The sequence below is a fragment of the Syngnathus scovelli genome, chromosome 2 (assembly GCF_024217435.2).
Source record: "Syngnathus scovelli strain Florida chromosome 2, RoL_Ssco_1.2, whole genome shotgun sequence".
In the NCBI taxonomy this organism is placed as follows: Eukaryota; Metazoa; Chordata; class Actinopteri; order Syngnathiformes; family Syngnathidae; genus Syngnathus; species Syngnathus scovelli.
In genome coordinates this window covers 17,532,106-17,552,075 of record NC_090848.1, presented here as the reverse complement: position 1 = coordinate 17,552,075, position 19,970 = coordinate 17,532,106, and the positions used below count along the sequence as shown (strand labels likewise).

The 19,970-nt window shown below is 44.2% G+C and overlaps 1 protein-coding gene across 7 annotated transcripts in view; it reads left to right on the top strand.

The window, feature by feature from the left end:
- rerea (arginine-glutamic acid dipeptide (RE) repeats a) overlaps positions 1 to 19,970 on the top strand; it is a 117,929-nt gene that overhangs the window by 72,995 nt on the left and 24,964 nt on the right. For 5 of the 7 annotated variants that reach the window (XM_049755383.2, XM_049755384.1, XM_049755381.2 and 2 more), the window contains exons 4-6: positions 13,631 to 13,736; positions 14,955 to 15,051; positions 16,430 to 16,534. In XM_049755383.2, coding sequence (XP_049611340.1) covers positions 13,631 to 13,736; positions 14,955 to 15,051; positions 16,430 to 16,534 — 308 coding nt within the window. Of the gene's footprint in view, positions 1 to 13,630; positions 13,737 to 14,954; positions 15,052 to 16,429; positions 16,535 to 18,022; positions 18,289 to 19,970 lie in introns of those variants that run through there. The other 2 variants (XM_049755387.2, XM_049755386.2) reach the window with 2 other exon arrangements.

Below are 19,970 nucleotides of genomic sequence, written 5' to 3'. Positions count from 1 at the left end.
GCAATTTGTTTTTACCCTTACTGCCCTCCATTTGTGTTAAGTGCTGCTATGGAAACAAGTTGCCCACCCAGTCATATCATTTCCAGAGTATTAGCGTGGTGATTGCCTTTTCCAAATATGGTTGCGGTGTTGCCTTCCTTCCAAGGGGGGGGTCGGTCTCTTTGAGGCCAGTGGGCATTTCATAAGGCTTTTTAAAAAGCCGAATCAATAGCCACCGCTGATAAATTATTCAGTTGTGAAGGTTCCTGCTTGTGCTGGCACCTTGTAGTTTTCTTCAGCCCTATCATTTACATTGCATATTTATCAAGTACTAAACATGTCAAAATGTTTATAGAATGACAACAATTGGCACCGCTTCTTTCCACGTCAGAGGTGTGAATGTCCCACGATGTATTGTTGACACGTCTGATGTGGATGAATGTTCTTTGTGTGCTAACTAACAAAGGTACATGCGTATGAAACAAGAACACAACCATCTTGGAGATCTGCACGTGTCAAACGAGGCAGCAAAAACAAACTCCAAAATTAGTTTCTTGTGACTTTTTTCCTACCCCGAGCAGCAATTTTACTGTCGTCATAACCCTTGTGTGTTTTTGCAACGCTCGAGCCAAAATCGTTTTTCATGTGCTGTCATATCTTCCTCCACCACAGACATGCCTACGTGTTTGTGAGTTCTCAATCGGATTCCTTATACAGCTGTAAATTAATTTACTGTTTTATTCTGTCCTATTTTTTGGCTTCATTCTATTGTATTCTTTGGATGATCTCTTGGTGGCCTTGCATGGCCACCAAAAGCTGCGTGTAGTAACCAGACACTAAACACATTTGCGTGGATTGGTCAAGCTTTAATTGGATTGGCCTCTGCTCTAAAAACAGTCAGCTAATTTTACACCACGTCCTTGTCTTCACCCACTTCACATTTCTCCATTCCACTCTTCCTCTCCTCTGCATTCACAACCCATCTCCTCCTCCTCTGCGGGTTTTCAGCTCAACTCAGAGTAATTTGCAGCTTGCCCAGTGTGTGTCGTGCCAATAAAAAAGACTGAGATACAACAGAAGAGAAGGTGGCTATAGCTGTGGAAACAAAGATTTACTGTGGTATCGTATTCAAACTAGCCTCCCCCACCCACACACACACACACATACTTTTTTCTCAACCCCCATTGAAGAACACATGGTGCACAGTTCCCCCGGTAGAAAGAGCAAAGGAAGGAAACGGCAGACTGGATAAGAGGAAATTTCAGAGATAGCTGTGAGCTCTGAGGAATGTCCACACTTGGTAGCCGTGAACCAGGCCGGCCGGCCAGCCAGCCAGCCAGCATCCAAAGCACCAGCATCTCTGGCGGCTCCCCAGAGCACGCTCTTGACATTCTATACGTGTGCTACAGCTTGACTCGCAGCTATTTTGTGTCCTCGGCACCTCTGAAATGCTTGTTGATCTAAAGCAGCTGACTCACATGGTGCCTTGATCATGAAAGTAATAGCAGTCAGTTTGAAATCTCTTTAAAAGTCTCCTTTTCATGCCTCGCACAGTCTACACAGTGTATTCAAGCAACGCTTTGCAAAACCAAGAGAGCTTTTATCTGATATGTCATAAAGATTTATACGCTGCGGCTGGCCAATAAGCGATAAACAGGCAACGACAAGCGCTGAATCCTGAAGCTTGACACTCAAATATGGCTCTTTAGTTCATAAAATGCGGCAATATCCTCAACAGACACCCATGACACCTAGCAACATTTCAAAGACTGCAACCTTCATATTTGCCACTCGTCTCTTTTGGGGATTCACCAAATATAGAATGGAATTTCCTTGGATACAAAGGATTCTATGTTCTCAGTTGAGGCCGTTGTATTTTCATCCTCAGTGTTTGCGATTGTGTGCTTTTTAAGGTTCAGTCTAAATTGTGTTTGCCCGTCAGTCGCTTCACTCCCTGTGGATTATCTTCATCAAGAGTATCACATGTCCTCCTCATATGTGCACATTTTGAGTCTCACTCATTTTCAGAATGAGTCGGTCCTTCGAGTTAAATCTGATTAAAAAAAAAAAAAAAGACGTGTTGTCAAGGGTATCAAAGTACAAAATGGTTGCCATCATAATATTGTTAGCTGTACAGGTACATTTTTGTAAACATGATTAAAATTCTTGTTAAAAAAAAATGCTTTTCCAATTGTGGACTAAACATGTTGGTGGATTTTGACACAAGTACCAGTTGATTGCTGCTGTTAAGTAACGTTAAATCTTTGTAAGATAGAGAATACATTTTCTGGCATCAAAGGGACGAGCTTTGCTATCTTCTCTGTAGCTGCACTCATTTCTGTTCCTGTCACGCTCATAAAAGAATGTACTCAACAGCTTGTTTGTAGACAGGGATGCCTTTGTTCCAACAGGCAGTTACGGCTTTTGTACAGAACAGAGGGAGGTAAAAATGCAGCATTTTGCCTATTGTTAAATTTTCTCGACGACAACACGAAATAGCCTTTTCAAACAGCTGTCAATTTGCTCCGTTTTTATTCAATGACATCGGTCTTTCACTTCGCTGAAGTTGACTGTGAGCTCACGGTTAGCTTTAATCTGTTTAGCTACATGACCCGTTTGTGGGCTGAATAACGGTTTGTGGGTTTCACATGGTTTGCGCTTTCCATACCTTATGGCATTCTTGACCTTATTCCACATGGCTTCCCCAGACGTCCCTTTTATCCCTCTCTTCTGCTGTCTGGTCTGCGTGATGAATCTTTTGCTTCAAGGCATTTTGAGTAGAGTGGACCATTTACTTGCAGTGGCTCGGCATGGAGGCTTTAAAAGTCCTTACATCAGGTATTACTGATTGGCTTGATTTATCTAGTATATTATGTGATTGTAAAGGAGTAGCCAAAGTGATTGATGTGGTCTACTAGTGCATTTTGTATAGGGGGTGTTCTGTCATTTCAGGCCCCCTGCACGGGAATTCATAGCTTGTATGTTTTTATTGTGTAACCTAGTGGTGACTGTAGATGACTGATTTATTTTTTCCCTGCTTTTGACTGTGCTGAATTTGACTTTTTTTTTGTATGACCAATTTGATAAATGACGTGTTTGTTGTCTGCTTCGTATGATATTTGTGTCTGTTTCCTTTGTAAGACCCTTAGTTTCAGGCACTATAGCATAATTAGAGATGGATTGTTTTTATTGTCAGATAAGATAATTAAAATAATCGCTTTGAGCTGCTCTAAGACGTTACATCACAAGCAGTAAACGTGCTAATTGAACAGCGAAAGGCACAGGAGGAAAACATTGACGACCGCTATTGATTCAGCTCACACATTGACTTTGCTCAACCTGTTTTGCAAGAACTTTTCTTACCTCAAGCACTTACCCGGAGCACACCTTAATATTAAATCTAATAGCAGCGGTGTGTGTTATCCTTAAGGGAATGGAAATAATAGCTATGCGCATTGTAAAATGGCTGTCAGGATTACAACAGCAACTGGCCATAATTAGGTGCAAATATTTTGCTGCTGCAGTAAAATGCCACCTAAATGCCAAGCAAGGGATGATCTTGCCCACACTGAGTTGTACGTTCATTAGCTAAAACTGCAAACCGCATGTTCACTGTATGTGCTAATGTGGGTTGAGATGCAGCAATGCACTCACTATACCATGCGGGGAAAAGATTGTCCCAGGACAAATTGAGCATTTTCAAATGTGCTCTAGCGTCATCAAAACACCAATTAAATGTCTTTAGTAACAATGCTAAACCACCTTACGGAATGTATGCCAAACCATACAACCAAGAGACTGTTTTTTTTCCCCTTTAGTACGTTCCCCCATTTCTGGTGGGTAGTTTATTTAGCTCTGCAATAGGCTGCTGGCACAGATTAGGTCATTGAAGCATGTCAAATCTCCCTCAATGGGTACCCAGTTTACACAGGCTGTTGAAATCCTTTGTCTTTCTTTTGCCTTTATGCCTGTGACATTTGCTCGTTTGCTGCTCCACATAACTAGCTTGACCGGAGAGGGCTGGATGCTTGGTTTGAGCTGGTTGGTGAGTGCTGCACTGCACACCCATATAAGGAGCGTGTATCTGCTTAGCGTGGCTCTGCACAGAATCACAAGGTGTCTGAAGCCCACCTGTCAAGTCCCGCCACAGCCATCTTTAGCACCAGCTTCATAAAAAAAAACAAAGAAAAACCCACAAGAGCCCATTTGGTTGTATGCCAGCATGTCAACATGCTAGGGTATTTATTATGTTTATATGGAATGCTAAGCTTGAAGTCGCTGCATACCTGGAATGAAAAGAAACTGTGTTTTCACAGGCTGCTGCAACAGCCACTTAGCTTCATAGCCTCCAGAGTAAAGCACAGCTCCAAATACCTCACCAAAGATTGTCGCGCGCATGTGCACGCGCGCCTGAGAAGCAGCGTTTGTGTGTGGGCGTGCGTGTGCGTGAGCCGCGTGTGTAATCACTCCTAGCTAGCGGCCTTGAAGGTAGAGGGGGAAATCAATGCAGTGGGTTATGAAGAGAAGAGAGAAAGGAGGGAGAAGGCTGATCAATATCATAGCAGCAGGGTGGGGTAATATCCACTTCATGCGGGGATTGAGGGGGGCTACGCATGAGGAGACCAGAGGGGGCACAGGGAGGGATATGGTAAACGTATGCAAATCTCTGTAGCGCCGGTAAACAAGAGGCTTTGTGTCAATCACCAGCTGAAGCGGCACATTTTGAGCATTCTCTTCCATCCCATCGCCGCGGGAGGATCGGAGGATTTGTTTGTTTGGCTGCCGCTCCCCCATTGGTCCCGCCCTGCCACGGGGGCGGGCGTGGATGGACAGCGCTAACGTATAGGCTGCCAGGGAAATGATGTTCAGAGGGCCGTCGATAGCCCCGCCCGCCCCATTGGATTCTGCAGGCTGTTAGGCAAATTTCTTTTACGCAGCCAAACTATTACTAGCACGCAATGTCAAATCACCTTATCGGCCAGCAGCCAAGGATAGCCTCTGCCAAAAAAATAAATAAAAAGGAAATAAGCCACCTAAGTTCACACACACGCACGACATATAGCTCGTAGCTCTTTTTTCATCCTTCATCCGGCTGGTGTTTGGTTCTCGGTGGTTGCTTTACAGGCTTCTGCGTGATCCGGTGAACCCGTGTCTCCTTTCAAAGCTGGGAGGCAGGATGTGACAGGGAACAACTCACTGCTGTAAATGGACGCTTCCTTTGCGGCTGCTTGGAAGTCCCCTCCAAAGCCCATGCATCAGCCACTTTATGTGAGGTGATGCTGTTTTTTGGAGGGTTTTTTTTCCTTCCTTATAATAAGTGCCTCCGTGTGTTTGATATGCTTGTTCATCTTCTGTTTTCTTGCCTCAAGCACGCTTTCACAGCTAATTACTGACCCGGCCTCTGATACAACACATAGCGCTGACATTGTGGACAGACACAGACATAAAGAAAAACACCATTACAGCAACAGCTCTTCTTGTCTTTTCATTCCTTTCTTTTTTTTCCCCTTTTTTTGCCTCCTTCTCACTGCAGATAAACAGCCATCCTCTCTCTTCCCTGACAGAGTGAGCTGAGGCGAGTAATTCCCCCATTGACACTAAAATGCTTTACCTCCCCTACCTGACAAAACAAATGCAGTCATCGTCGCCGTGTATGGGTGCTCCAAATCTGCCTTTTGATTTACACACACTTCTTGTATTGTCTGGCCTGAAGTGTGTTGTTCAACCTCTTTGTCTTTGGTTCTTGACGGAACTATGTTATTCATTGTTCTCTCAAGGTATATATATCTTTTCCCCACTTTTTATTTTAATACAGTGAGCCCCATATAAAGTAAGCTAATAACGTACACTTGGATTTTCATTTCAATTAGTCTCCCATGGTCATGAAGTCGTGAGCCACTTTTATCCAAGTCAAACCAAGCGTAGTATTATTTTTGATTTAAAGACAGCTTGTGAAACACTTTTCAACGTGACTGCATTCAAGTACATTCAACGGCAATTTTTGGAACGCTTCACAGTATTAGGGAACTGTAGATACAATTTCTAACAAATGCAAATTTATGACAGTTTTTAGGCTACTAGTTGTGATTATATTTCACCAACTTACTTTTGAATGGATAGTAGTAATGGCTAATAGTTTATTTAATTCACATTATTGGTGTTAAATGTGGAATTGATTCATCACAATCCCTTCTCGCCACAATGCACTAAGCTTTGTGGCATTGGTCGTCTTTCATTTCGTTAAAGATTTAATAGTTAAAAAATAGTGCAAGAACGATTTCGTTTGACATTGGTCGTTTACACTGCCCATTTTGTCACCCTTATCTGCAATGATGTCACCCCATTTGTCATTCTTCCTTGCATGTGACTTTTGCAAAAGAAAATAAAGAGTCAATATGATAATTTTAGCGCTTTGCTGGTCACAGATTGTATTTCTAATGTCACGCCCATGATGATGTGACAAGAAGGCAACTGTTTTTTTGTTTTTTTTTTGTGTCAGTCTAGACTGAGAATCATGTGTTTCACATCTTTTGAGCACTGGCCGTGCCTTGTTATTGCAGCTGGCTTGTCTACAATAAATCTCTTGTTGCAGCACAGCAGGAGACTGCTCAATGCTTTTGTGCACGTGTGTGTGTGCGAGCGTGTGCGCGCGTGTTGTTTTCATGCTACTCGACAGTATTTCATTTGCCCTGAGTAGCTGTTTGAATTTGTGTGCCGTGGCTGTAGGGACATAACAGTACACACACACGCACGCACATCCACTACTTAATTTGCATCTATGCTGATGCTATCATTGCATGCAGATTGTCCATTTGCATGCATGTATTTGCATAATATTGCGCAAAGCAAACGTGCGTGATGGACCACCTACTGCTCAGTGCTTGGCAGCGTACATGACGTATTATTGATAAGGACAGGTGTCATCGGTGGAGACGGACTGATAGGCAAGGTCACCTTCAGGCGCGCAGATAGGGAGGGAGGCAGAGAGATGGATATCGACAGAAGCCGGATAAAACAATACAATCGCTACTGCTTGAGCTGTTCTAAGCCTCGTGGGATGCGGTCTGTCCGGTTTTAGGCTTGAAGATGTGGTGTGTTGTTTTTTTTTTTGCATGCCTTCCCTCTCACTTCATAAAGTGCCAGCCCTGCATCACCATTCTCCTGGGCGTGTTTGCTCCTTCACAGACATCTTTGGATGTTTGTCTCTGAGCGTGCATGCGCAAATAAGTACTGCTGCATATTCGATGAATGACAAATATTCATATTAGCTTGATGAGCACGCATAGAGTTGCACAGATAGATTTAAGGCGGTCCACAAAGGTTTTTGGTTAGAAACCGGTGTTTTGGATGAAACAAAGGGTTTGTCACAGAAGACAATATTATGAGTGTGGCTCTTGAAAGACCCATCAAAATGCTCTAAAATGGTTGGCAAATTGAGCAATTCTACTTTGAAAATGGCTGTAAATTGAGAATTCTCCAAATTGTATGCAATTTGCACTTTTGTTGATGTAGCAAGCAACTTTAGTGGGAAACCTAAGTGCACAGTATGTGTTTATAGCGTGCATGTACGTATGTGTGTGCGTGCGCTAAATCGGGTAGGGCGGTGTCAATTAGCGCAGGCTTCAGCAAGCTTTCTCATTTCCTGTCTTCCATTACTGCTCACGGTCAGCCCACAACTCTTTTTCTGCCATGCTCTGCCCAGAAGGCTAAACACACACGCATACACATGCTCACACGCACACACACACCCGAGGTTTGGATTAGTCAGCCGGGCAAGTGTCCATTATGTCCACACACATCTACACAAAGCCTGATATTCATATCCTCCTGACGTGACTCTGTGCCCTCCCCCCACCTCATTTGTCCAGACAGTACAGTACAAGTGAGACGTCTCATTAGCTTTTCAGGCTATGCTATTATGCTAATTAGGCAAAGCTAAAACAATAGATTGCAGGAAATAAAACACGTTGAGCCACTTGGCAGCACCAAAACGTGTGTTGTTTATAAAATGTCGGCCTTCCTCTCTTTTTATTTTTATTTTTGTTGCGTGGGGGTGGGGGTCTGACTCATTGGTATTGCCTTGAGACCAGGCAAGTCTCTGGTCCCAATTGTAGATCCCAGGCTTGAACGCACGCACACACACACACACACATGCAGAAAGGCAGGTATCAAAGCGAGTTTGCTTTGAAGCCTCTAAATGAAAGGCTGTAGGCAGAAATGACAATGTTTTCTGGCAGGCTGTAACTCTGTGTCTGGCTGAGCGGCAGGGCTTGAGAAATAAAGTCAGTATTATGATCTGAGCACCAGATATGAGCTCCCCTAACTGCCTCCATCTGTCCTCACACAGCCCGCGTTTGAAGTCTCACTTGGATCTGCATTCTCGTCAATAGCCTTGTTCTTTTTGTGTGAGGACTAAATCACTCGTCGGTGCTTTGTCTCGCTCTTCTGAAGATAATCATCATTATGAGTGATTGTGTTGTTTTTTAAATCTTCTCTCCCTTTGCGTCGAATAACATTTGTCGTGAACATTTTGCTGGAGTCAAAGACAAATATTTTTGTTGGACTCGAGGTTAGTGAGCTCCGTCCTCACCCCTGTGCTCAGTGGGGGCAGGGTAGTATGGTCAACATCATCCGTTTTCATATTATTTTTTGCCATGGATATAGTCGTTCCCTCTGGGGCTTTTTTGAAACACTTTAAATCACTTTAAAAGAGTGTGTGGGCCTGCCCACAAAGGGCCCCTTTTTGGCCCATACATTCAAACCGGACCTCCGATATCGTATACGTGTCAGACTCTAAAGTCTATATTTATGTAGACGTTATTTATAGAAACTATAATATGACTACAAGTAGAAAAAAGCCAATGTGCAACACACATTACACAATGTTACTGATTTTTCAACTCCTAATAAATCATTTTTGTTTCCCCTCCCACGTGGTTTATTTGAATTGCGCTTTTCATGGTATTGTATATTATATTATTATTTGCTGCTGCAACTACTACTACCCCCCCCCCCCCCCCCCCTCCCCTCCAGTACTCCTCTTGCTAGCAAGGTCTGTTTTGAAGTCATTATATCACATTACTCGGTAAAGTTCCAAGTACAAACTCCAAAATGCCGACTGTAAAAAAACTGAACTGAATGCTGCCATTTGGCGGAAAGGAGGATTAAGTCAGTCTGTCAGATTAGCAAGTGATGTCATTTGTTTGCTACCCGCAGCCTTGAGCCAGCATGGCATCGAGGGATTCTTATTATACTGTATGTACACTGTCAAGCTGCAGGAATGGAAGAAAACACTATGTATGTATCTATAGATGTGTGGGAAACTGATTTATACCTGCCTGTTCCTTCCATAGTTGTTTTTGAATGTAAGGTTGGCATGGGCGCTGCCGTTCAAAGACAAACCGACACACACACACACACACACACACACACACACAGACACAGGCAGATAAGGGGAGAGCAAATTTGCCCACTTTGAAGCATTCATCTAATGTGGAGCTGTGCTGACAGATGGGCCCGGCGCGTTCAAAGCAGAGCTCACCCATTCGATATCCAAACAGGTCAAGCCGAAGGGATGCAGGGGGAAAGGCGCCCCTGTGCAGGCTAGGAGCAAAGGTTCCGTCAGAACCGCCACCACAGCTGGGACTCACCCCCGCCCCCATCTACCCTTCCCACACACGCCGAGACTATATTTGCTCTTTTTGCGAGCCAGGCAAAGCAGACTGCGCAGTTACCCTTCCCAAACATTGTAATCAGCATTTGTTTAGTGTTTATTAAATGTACTGAAGACGCTCGAGGGCCCGGTTGTCCTTCCTTCGTCCCAGTGGCCGAGTGCACGATGTGAAGCCCATACTGAGTGGGGGTGCACGGAATCCTGCCGCTGCTGCCTTTGACAACCTGATTTAGAGGTGCTTTCTTTTACCTCTGACACACAGTTTCAGCCTGCCTTCGTCTACTGCGGGCTTGGGAGAGGAGAAGTGATGCTTATCCTGAAAGCCTGTTATTTGTGTGTGTGTGTGTATCCGTGCGCGCGTGTGTTCGCTCACTGCAAGCTGGCATTTCTTTCTAAGCCCCTCTCCTTTGTCAATCATCGAGATGTTGAAGGTTGCATGAGCACAGCAGATCCCGTCTACCTCTCCGGTTTATGTTCACGCACACAATAAAATACTGTTTGGAAGTGTGTGTCGTCCAGATGGAAACGCTTATTGAGTGCTGGTGTGCTGGCACATCTCTCTGCCTCACAAAAAAGAGGGAGTAAATAGAGGAGAGCGAGACGTAAAATCAAGAAGAAGTGGAAATCCTTTCCAATAGGATTCCACCATATTTGTGTGTGTTGTTGCTAGTGCATGTGTGAACACCCCCCACCCCGACCCCCCTTACCCTAATCTTATCATGTTAGAGTGGAAGATTAGTCCTCCCTGATCTCATCTCTGCCTCCAAATTCCACAATCAGCCTTTTGTTTTTGGGTCGTATTGGCTCTCCCCTTGCGGCAAGGGAGCTAAAACACTCCTTCCTACGTACCCACCCCCAAAAGCTTGTCCTCTGTGCCATTTTGAGTCTCTGCCTGTCAATGTCACACGGCTACCAGCACTGATTGACTATGCTGCGGCCCACCCCTGCCCCCGGGGGTGCTGCCTCACTAAGCTTCTAACTAAAGTGAACAGTTAGACATTCCTCGCTAACGATGAGCGGCTGCTGTCCGTTTATCTGCATGTGTTGCAGATCTGTCTTTTCTTCTTTACCTTTGGCTGCCAGTTCCTGAAGGAAGTCATAGATCCTGCTTGCTAATGTCACCGATGGAGGAGGCGGGCGGTCGGTCGGCCGGGCGGGTCACTAACAGAGTTAACAGAGGAAGAAGAGAGTGTTTGAAAAGCAGAGAAAATAAACAGAGGTTTCCTGTTAATGAGGCGCACTGGGGGCCTGGCGTGTGGGAGCAAGAGGCTCTGGTTTTGTTTAAAAGCAAAGTGCTCTTGTGACAGTGTGCAGCAGGAATGGCGGGCACGAGGTTTGCAGGTTACAGGTTGTCACAATGTTCCCTCCCACCCTCGCTTGCTTGCTCAGCAATAACTTTATTGGAAAGGCTGCCGTGAACAGATGTTAGGTAAAGACCTACACGGAAGAGTATTAGCCTCTCTGCTGGCTCTGCAATGAAAAGCACTCTATTGATTTCAGACTATGAGTGGAAACATGGAATTAATCTCACTCTTGTGCCCCCCCCCTCCCTCTTTTTTTTCTTAGGACACGCCCTTAAATAACGCGTGCATTTTCCTTCTTCCGTCTTAGCTTTGCATTGTGATGTGTGTAGACTGGGCCCCCAGCTATAGCGGTGACTGCACACACATGCAGCCACACAAAGAGAACTGCTCACCCATGATGGATTCAAGGGGCCAGGCACACTGAAGCCACCGAGAGGGAGAATTAACTGACTCGCATAATGACCGTCTTGTTTCGGAGCACCACATGAAAGCCTCCATCAGCTTTTTTATTCATAAAGATCAACTTTGTATTTGTCTTAGGGGAATATTTCCAAAGTATTCCTTGTGTAAGCGTTACATCCCTCCCTCCTTTGCTGGCTTTCTGAGCGTGGCCAAGAATGCCACAGGCCAAGATGAGCCCATAAAGGGAGGGGGGAGCGCCATTGTGTTCAAGCCTAAAGCATGACTCTCAGATTTATATCTCCACACTCAATGAAGGGCTCGCCTTGTACCCTTGAGACTTTCAGTAAAGCAGAGGGACACTTGTATTTATAAGTCTGCCCCCCCCACCTTAATCCAAGTCTCCGCCTACGCCTCTTTCTTTACCTTTTTTCATTTCTACCTCTCAGCACTGGCTTTGTTTTTAGGCCCCTCGGCTTGTGAGCAGCATTCCCAGGGTTGAGGGCTCAGGAGGAGGCAGGGCAGCGCCATGTTTAGCCTCTGGCGGGACGTACCGAGATGGCCGCCGTCGTCATACGGGGCTTTGATTTGCTCCGCAGTCGACCGGGAAGCGCTCCTTGTAGTTCATGGCGGCACTTTTTTTTCTTTTGTCTGTTTTCTGTAATGGATGCAATAAAATCCGGGTCAATCCAAGTAATACTTTTATCACGACTCTTAGCTGTTCAACACCCCCTTTAATTTACACTCCACGTTTTTATCGCCACATACTTTATAGTATTGTGATAATTGAAAGCCATGCTTCTCTCCCACATCCACTCCATATGTGGCACTCTCTCCTCTTCATCTCTCTTCCACTGTTGCCCAAGAGGGCTTAGCGCCACTCTGAGCTTCCAAACAGCTATCTTGGATATCTATTTTGGACACTTCATGGCAAGGGGAAACATTTTACCCTTGTCTTTGCGATGCTCCTCTTCAAATTGTTTTTTTTTTTTATCATGCACCTTTCTGTTTACGTATCCACATCTGGTGCTTTTTCAGGCATAAAATGAAATGTTCACCAAGCAAACGGGGAGCGTTCACAGTCGTATTCATTATGTATAAGCACTGGATAACGGCTTGTTTTTCTGTGCCCGTTCGAACGTCCAAAAGGCAATCATGCCTATAAAGTCGATAGACACTGAGGAGATCGGGTGGGTGGGCAAACTGCTTGACGGGGGGAGGGGGGAGCTCATGACGTCACTGCGCAGATTTCTTCACACTCGGCTGAGGTTCTGTCTCAGTCCATTAGTGTAGCGCTCTGTCGAGTCCGAGTGTGTGGTTGGTTATGTGTGAATACTGACAGTCACCCAGAGGAGTCAATGCAGCTGACTGAGTGCATAGCAGCTGCTGTTTAACACGTCCAGGCTCACTTCCTCCACCCTGCTCAAGGTTGAGGAGAAGAAAATGGAGTGGAGGACTGGAATGAGAACGATTAAGTGGGGAAGGAGGGAGTTGGGGTGGAATGGGAAAAGCAGAGGTGGGCTTGAGGGCGATTTGCTTGGCTCTGCCTCCTCCCCAGTGACATAACTGAACAATGTACTCGAAATATCTTAACTCTGACCTCATGTTCCCCTCCATACAGATAGGATAAGACAGAAAGGGGACACTCACACTTCACTCATTTCCTTCTTTTCTCTGGTGCTGATAAGTGGTTGTTTAATGCACACCAGATAGTGTCACAGCCTAGCAGTGCCTGTAAATGTTCCGTCAAAACGACAGTGATGCTCACTTGAGTTTATGTGAAGGCACAATAATAACAGTAAAAAAAATCATAACATGAAATGGAAACAGTATTTTACCCTTTTCATGCCTCACCGCAATTTCTCCCCACCCTCCTCCTTTTCTTTTGACTCGCAATGATGCGAGGCTCTCTTCTCACCGCTGTGCCTCCACCTGCTGGTTATGTAAGAAAGTACAAGACTTCTATCAACTGCACTTTATAACAAGACCAGTAGGTGGTAGTCCATTGGTCTTAAATTCACAAAATGATGTAAGAATTGCTCAAACAAATCATTACTTTGTTCATTGAGGGTAAAATGAACCCCATTTGGTTCTGACAATAACTTTTCCAACCTATCATTAAATGACTTGCAACCCCTTTTCAATTGAAGTCTCCCTGCTTGCCACGTCAGCATCAGCCCATGTGAATCCGACTCAATCCACAGCATCAATGTTGACAGAGGGTCAGATGGTGACGCTATGATCAAACAAAATGTTTTCTCTCTCTGTGTTGCAGAGTAAACGGGACCATCTGCTGATGAATGTGAAATGGTACTACCGCCAATCAGAAGTGCCCGACTCTGTCTACCAGCACCTGGTGCAGGATCGCAACAATGAGAATGGTGAGCCTACACACTGTTACACTAGTATCCCTCCAAAACACACACACACACACACACACACACACACACGCCTCTGTTCTCCAGATGTGCAAGGGTTACAGGAAGGAGCTGCAGATTATATTTCAAACAGAAAGCATGGCCCAGTGTCCTGGGCAGAGGAGCTAAATCAGTGGTGCTCCACTGTTCCCCTGGTAACGCTCCTTCAGGCTACACAACAGTGCTGTCAAGTGTTAATAACCTGCAGTGCCATGAGGCCCTTGAGCGTACACACGCGCCGCAACACCAGTCACTCTCACTGTGATCGACTTGACCAGGAGCAAATACAAACCCTGTTTTCAACATTCTCAACAAAAGGGTGACAAGGATGGACTAACTGAGGCCCTAGGCACAAAAAGCCAGATGATTTCATCTCTGTACATGAGCGGTCGAACAAACAATCTTGAAAAAATAAAATAGTGATAGTGATAAGAATGTGTGGCTTTTTTCAAATCCCTGTTCAATTTATACTCACCAGCCATTCTAGTTTGTATTACTTGCCCCTCTGAGCGTTTCTATTTCAACTCAGTGTTTTAAAAATAAGCTAATGTCAACAACACCTTTTTACAAGCTGCTCACCTGTTGACAAATCCTATTAGCGGCACCCCGGTCCGGTGACTGCGCTGTGCTCAGTTTACCCTCCAGAATGCAAACACCTCTAAATATACTAAACTGTCCCAGAGCTGAGGTGAAATGGACCAACCAGCATAGTTCAGAGTAAACGGGGTCAAAGGCAAGGCTCATGCCAGCAACCAAACTCATATTTTGGAGTCATCCACAGCATGTTAGACGTATCAGCATGGCGTTATGGCGTCCGTCCACACTGCGTCCTTGCAGTGGGGACTATGGATGATTAGGATTAATGTCATAAGGTCGTACTACAATGGTCTCAGCATGTCACAACAACTCAGCTCATTCATCAAAGTCAGTCTCTATACTGCTGATGGTCTTCAGCACCCGGGCTCATTTAAGGACTGCACATGATGTCCTTTCTTCAGGGGGACAAACTTTATTGGCTTTATTGAATTATGGGGCATATTATTGACCTCTTTAAATGCACTTACAACTCGCAATATATAGAAAGATTTTGCTGATTATGTTAATTAAATATATGCGACATGTTTGCCTCTCCATGCTGAGCAGATAACATCCTCCTTTTTTTTTCTTTTTTTTTTTTTCTAGACTCCGGACGTGAGCTGGTTATCACAGACCCAGTGGTCAGGAGTCGAGAGCTCTTCATCTCTGACTATGTGGACACTTATCATGCTGCTGCTCTCAGGTACGCGCAAACGCTCCCGTATCTCGGCATGATTGCCGCACTCGCATACTCAATGTTATCTCTTGAAAAAATTGAAACTGCCGCAAATGCAATTCCCAAAACAAAAACTTTGGATTGCGTTTTGAACTAAACATGACTACAAATTACAATGGGAACGTCCAAGATAAATCACAGTGGTTTGGCATTGTGAAACGACGGCAGAAAGTAATCTAGGACTTCGGATTTGGTATTCATTGTATGAAGCAGTCACATATCATGCAGTTTGCAATACATGTTGGCGAAGCCTCCATGCATTCATACTGAATAATAAACACAGACGATGAACCCCGGTTATTCTGCATCTTTGTCTTCAGCATACTCCACACACAGCAGTGCAAACAGACACTGGCTGTGTCTTTTCATTCTGAATGGGAAAAGTAATGCCTTCATGAAAAGATGAATTCCTTGGTTTTAAATATGATGTGTGTTCATTCTGTCCAATCATCCACGCCCCTCCCACTACTTTTTTCCCCCTTAAGTAAAACCATCTGTGTGTGCACGTCTTCCAGAAACCACTGATTTCAGGGCAAATTAGCTGCGACTTGTCCTACATAGAGCACCCTTTGATTTCACTTCTACTACAGGCTTTATATAAATGAGATGGCATTCCAGTGGGACGCTCTATTGCAGCATATCTCTAAAGATGCAGTGCCCTTTAATTTTCTTCATGGAGCCAGTGTGTGATTGATGTCTGTGCAAGACAGCTTATCTTCACAATTATGCCCGTGTTGTCTGTGGTCGACACTGGGGTGGGTGTTGCTGCACAAATAGTACCAAGATGTTGGTGCAAGGAGCAAGACGTCATCGCACACAGTGTTTCGCAAGACTGGTTGCGGTGTTCCACTGCTAATTTATTTACTTGGGTACAGTACATCCCAAGACTGGCTGATTTGCTTTGAATTAGGCAGGCTTTAAAACACACGAGACCTCCCGCAAACTCACGGTTCAGCACACGCAGATTCGCAGATTGTTTTTTTTTTTTTTTTTCCCTTCCTTCAATATTTAAAAAATAAAATAAAATCGGTTCAGCACATATCACCCATTGGCTGCTGGGATAGGCACCAGCAGCACACCTGCAACCCTTGTGAGGATAAAACGGTTCAGACAATTTATGATTTTTTTTTTTTTTTTTTTAATTTTGAATAGTTGTTGTATTCACCATTTTGTGTGTGTGTGTGTGTGTGTGTGTGTGTGTATGTGCGTGCACATGTGCGTGTGTGTGCGTGCGTGCGCGCGCGCATGCGTATATACATATTTACATATATACATAATATACTATATGTATGCAGTGTCTATCCTCTGCAATGTTATCTGATAGTGTTTCTCTACTCTTCCTCAGGGGGAAATGCAACATTTCACATTTCTCCGACATTTTTGCTGCCAGGGAGTTCAAAGCCCGCATTGACTCCTTTTTCTATATCCTTGGATATAACCCCGAGACCAGGTGAGGAGCTTTCCTTTTCCCTATTAATAACCACCCTTGAAATAGCAAATAGCTCAAATGGAGCAGAATATATATGATTTACAAATTTTTGTAGGTTCATAATCCTTCGTTATGTATTAAAATATGGATGACAGCTAGAGTTGGCCATTGCAAAAGTTTTCCGATTCCAATTCTTCCAGGCATTAAAAATAAAAAAAGTTGGTATGGTTTAAATTATGGCTGTCCAAATGACAGCCATCCATTTCTTAGCTCCCCGGATCATAGACTAAGATAAAATTTGACCCGGCCCATGTCATTTGTCTGCACTAGGTGGCAAAGCCGTAGAAAATAAATTTGTTTGCGTCTCTCTTCTTTGGTTTCAACTACACACAGTAGGGGCACACCAGACTCTTCAAAAATCATTGACTGTTTGCTTTTTTTGATTACTTAGCTATTATTTTAACTGCAGAGTACATATAAAAGTAAAGATTACACATTGTTATTGTATTGTATAGTGTGTGTATGTATATATATATTATTGATTGATTGATTGATTGATTGATTGATTGATTGATTGATTGATTGATTATCGAGCAGTAGGAGAGTATTAAAAGTCACATGCTAATTCAAAGAAGTCCAAATGCATTTATTATTTTTATTCAAATAAACAGTGCTGTTGTTTCACTCCCAATATGTAACATTCACAAATTGCACACAGGGCCTGGGGCCATAGAAACAATGTTCAATAAAAACAAATAAAATGTAGAACTAACTACACCACTCCAGCTCTACCATTTGTGGAAATAAATGTCTCACTCAAACAGACGCTTTTCTTCAAATACACACATCATATTGCTGGGAGTCGGGATAATAAATGCTCCTGCCATTATTTGAATAAATACAATGCACACAAAAATATCACAAGCCTGTTTACGGTGTGAAAAACATACAAAATTCAACACATAAACAGAAATAAAGATGGCGCAAATAAGGTTTTAGACTGTTTGAGACAACACAAAACTGAGCCGTCTGCATGGATGCTGTGACTGTCATAAACATTTCGTTTGTGAACCTTTTTGTTCGTGAACAGAGGTTCTTCAGTAGAGAAAAATGGCCCCATCTGCTGGTCATGCTGGACACTGCCCTCCTTGCCGCTAATGTAGAGGCGTCCGTGTTTGTTATTACAGTCGAGTATCATTCTTTCACATTTTGGGGCTTGTCACGTGTTGCACCGACGGTTGTCCGCTCGGTGAGGGTTGCCAATTGGAGGCACCCGCTCTCCGAGCTTTGTTCGTTCTTGTTCTGCCTCAGTCATCTTCTCTTCTCTCCCCTCCCTTCACTTCCTCTGCTCCACATGCTTGGTATTCCGAGCGTCGCTTCTGCAGCCTCGCAATTGCACCCGTGTTTATAATGGCGCATGCACACGGGGTGGGGGGACTGGGGGTTCGTGGGTGGAGAGGGGCACCGATTTCCGTCTCGTGCGTGCGCGTGTCTGCGCCTCTGGTTGGCCGTCCGCCGCTGCGAGGTCGCGGCACATGCTCAGTGGCGTCCCCGTAAACAGCGAGGCGAGCTGGCGGCGCCGTTCTTGCTTGCGTGCGTGCGTACGTGCTGGCGCTCGCAGGCTGCGGAGGTCACGGCACAAACTCAGTGCGTGCCTCTCCATTTTGAGCTCCCACGCACATATAGGTGCGAGCGTGGTAGCGTTGCACACACGCAGTGTCACCCGCTAAAGAGGGCTCCATGTCCGACATGGACGACTTGTTCAGCCCGCGGAGGTAGGTGCGCGCTCTCCTCGAGCTCTCAGCAGCCCTGCTAATGTAGACTCCGCTTTTTCTTTTTTAAAAAAATCTGTTGTCCGCTTGCTTCGCTGTCATTGTGCGTTCTTGCTCGCGTTACCGTAGAATCACACCTGTGATAACGTGTTTGTTGCTCGCTCGCCCAGGCAGGCAGGCAGGGGGGCATGCATGCGTTTACGCGACGGTCTAACATGCCGCGGAGGGTAGTGTGGTTCCATTTTGCAGCTCCTGTTTACAATCGGTTTTCATGGCGCTCAGCAGGCTGCACACAAAGCTCGACATCATCCACGCGTGGCGCCTGTCAAAACCATTCGAATTGGCTCTTCTCTTGTTTTTACTGCGCTGCAATTATGTCAGTGTGCCACACAGTCGCGCTGCTATTGGGTGAAATTGATCAAGGGGGCGGGGCTGCGCTTGATTACGTGCACACACAATTGTCATGTTTGGATTTGAAACGCCTGTCATTAACAGCTGAGCTTGTTCCACGTACGTAGTTTATTAGATTGCGGCTCAACGCTGTGTATTTTAAGAAAAAAATAAATGCCATTGGATCTTGTTTATTTAAACAATGCAACCAGTTTGTGCATCACCTAATGTGACCTGTAAAGTAAAATAATGTTCAATTAAAATGATATTAATAATTTATGAATTAATGAAAAATGTGTGTGGGAGATGTACCCAGTGCTAATTCAAGCCATCTAATTCCATACTAATACAGTAAACCCCATCCTAGTTGTGGATTACTATCCCCAATCACCTTTTAATCACCCCCAAAAGCCCGGAGCCGATCGTTACCTGAAAAACTTGCACTTTATTTTTTGTGCACTTTGTAATGCTCTAACATGCCACACAATAGTGATGTTTCCATCCAAATGCTTCAGAATTCTTATGCCAGTTTAGTGAAAATGTGCTAAACATACATGCAATTTATGCCCATTTCCATTTGTTGTCATTTTGCGAATACTGAAAGGAGATGAGACTATGCCATGAGTGATGTCATATGAGAGCGTCTCTCTGAAACAATAAACTCGCCCAAGTGACAACAAACGTGATCATGGACAGATTGACCTTTCAGTGTTTGGAAGATTACTCAATTGTGCCAGCATTCATCCCATACTGAGCCGTCATAAAAAAAGAGATTGGAAAAAAGAAGAGGAAGAAAAAAAAATCCAGAAATATTTCCATTTCTTCATTCCCCCAAACCTTAATCGTCCGTCACTATTTTTTTGTGATTACAATTTTTATGTGTAATGCAACATCTGGTCAAAATGTGCAATGTGGTATCTGCTCCTTTTGTTTATTCACAATACCTTGTTCCATAGCCAAAGTTTGCATTTTCCTTTTGTGAAAAATCCACCCCCTCCAAGCACAAAAAAATATTTTTGTGAATTTCAATTTTTTTTTGCGACTTCAAGCATTTCCATTCAGGTTTATTTGTTTTGAAAATATCAAATAAAAATAAGTGGATGAAAACCCCATTTAATCTAAGAAAAAGATATATATATTTTTGTCAAAATAGTAGACATTGCATAATTTTCCATGGCACACCTGATGATCTCTCATAGCACACTAATGTGCCAGGGCACACTTGTTAGAAATCGCTGCTCTACAGTAGGTAGTATCTGGTGGTAAAGTATCTGGTTTGTCCTAAAAATCATTTT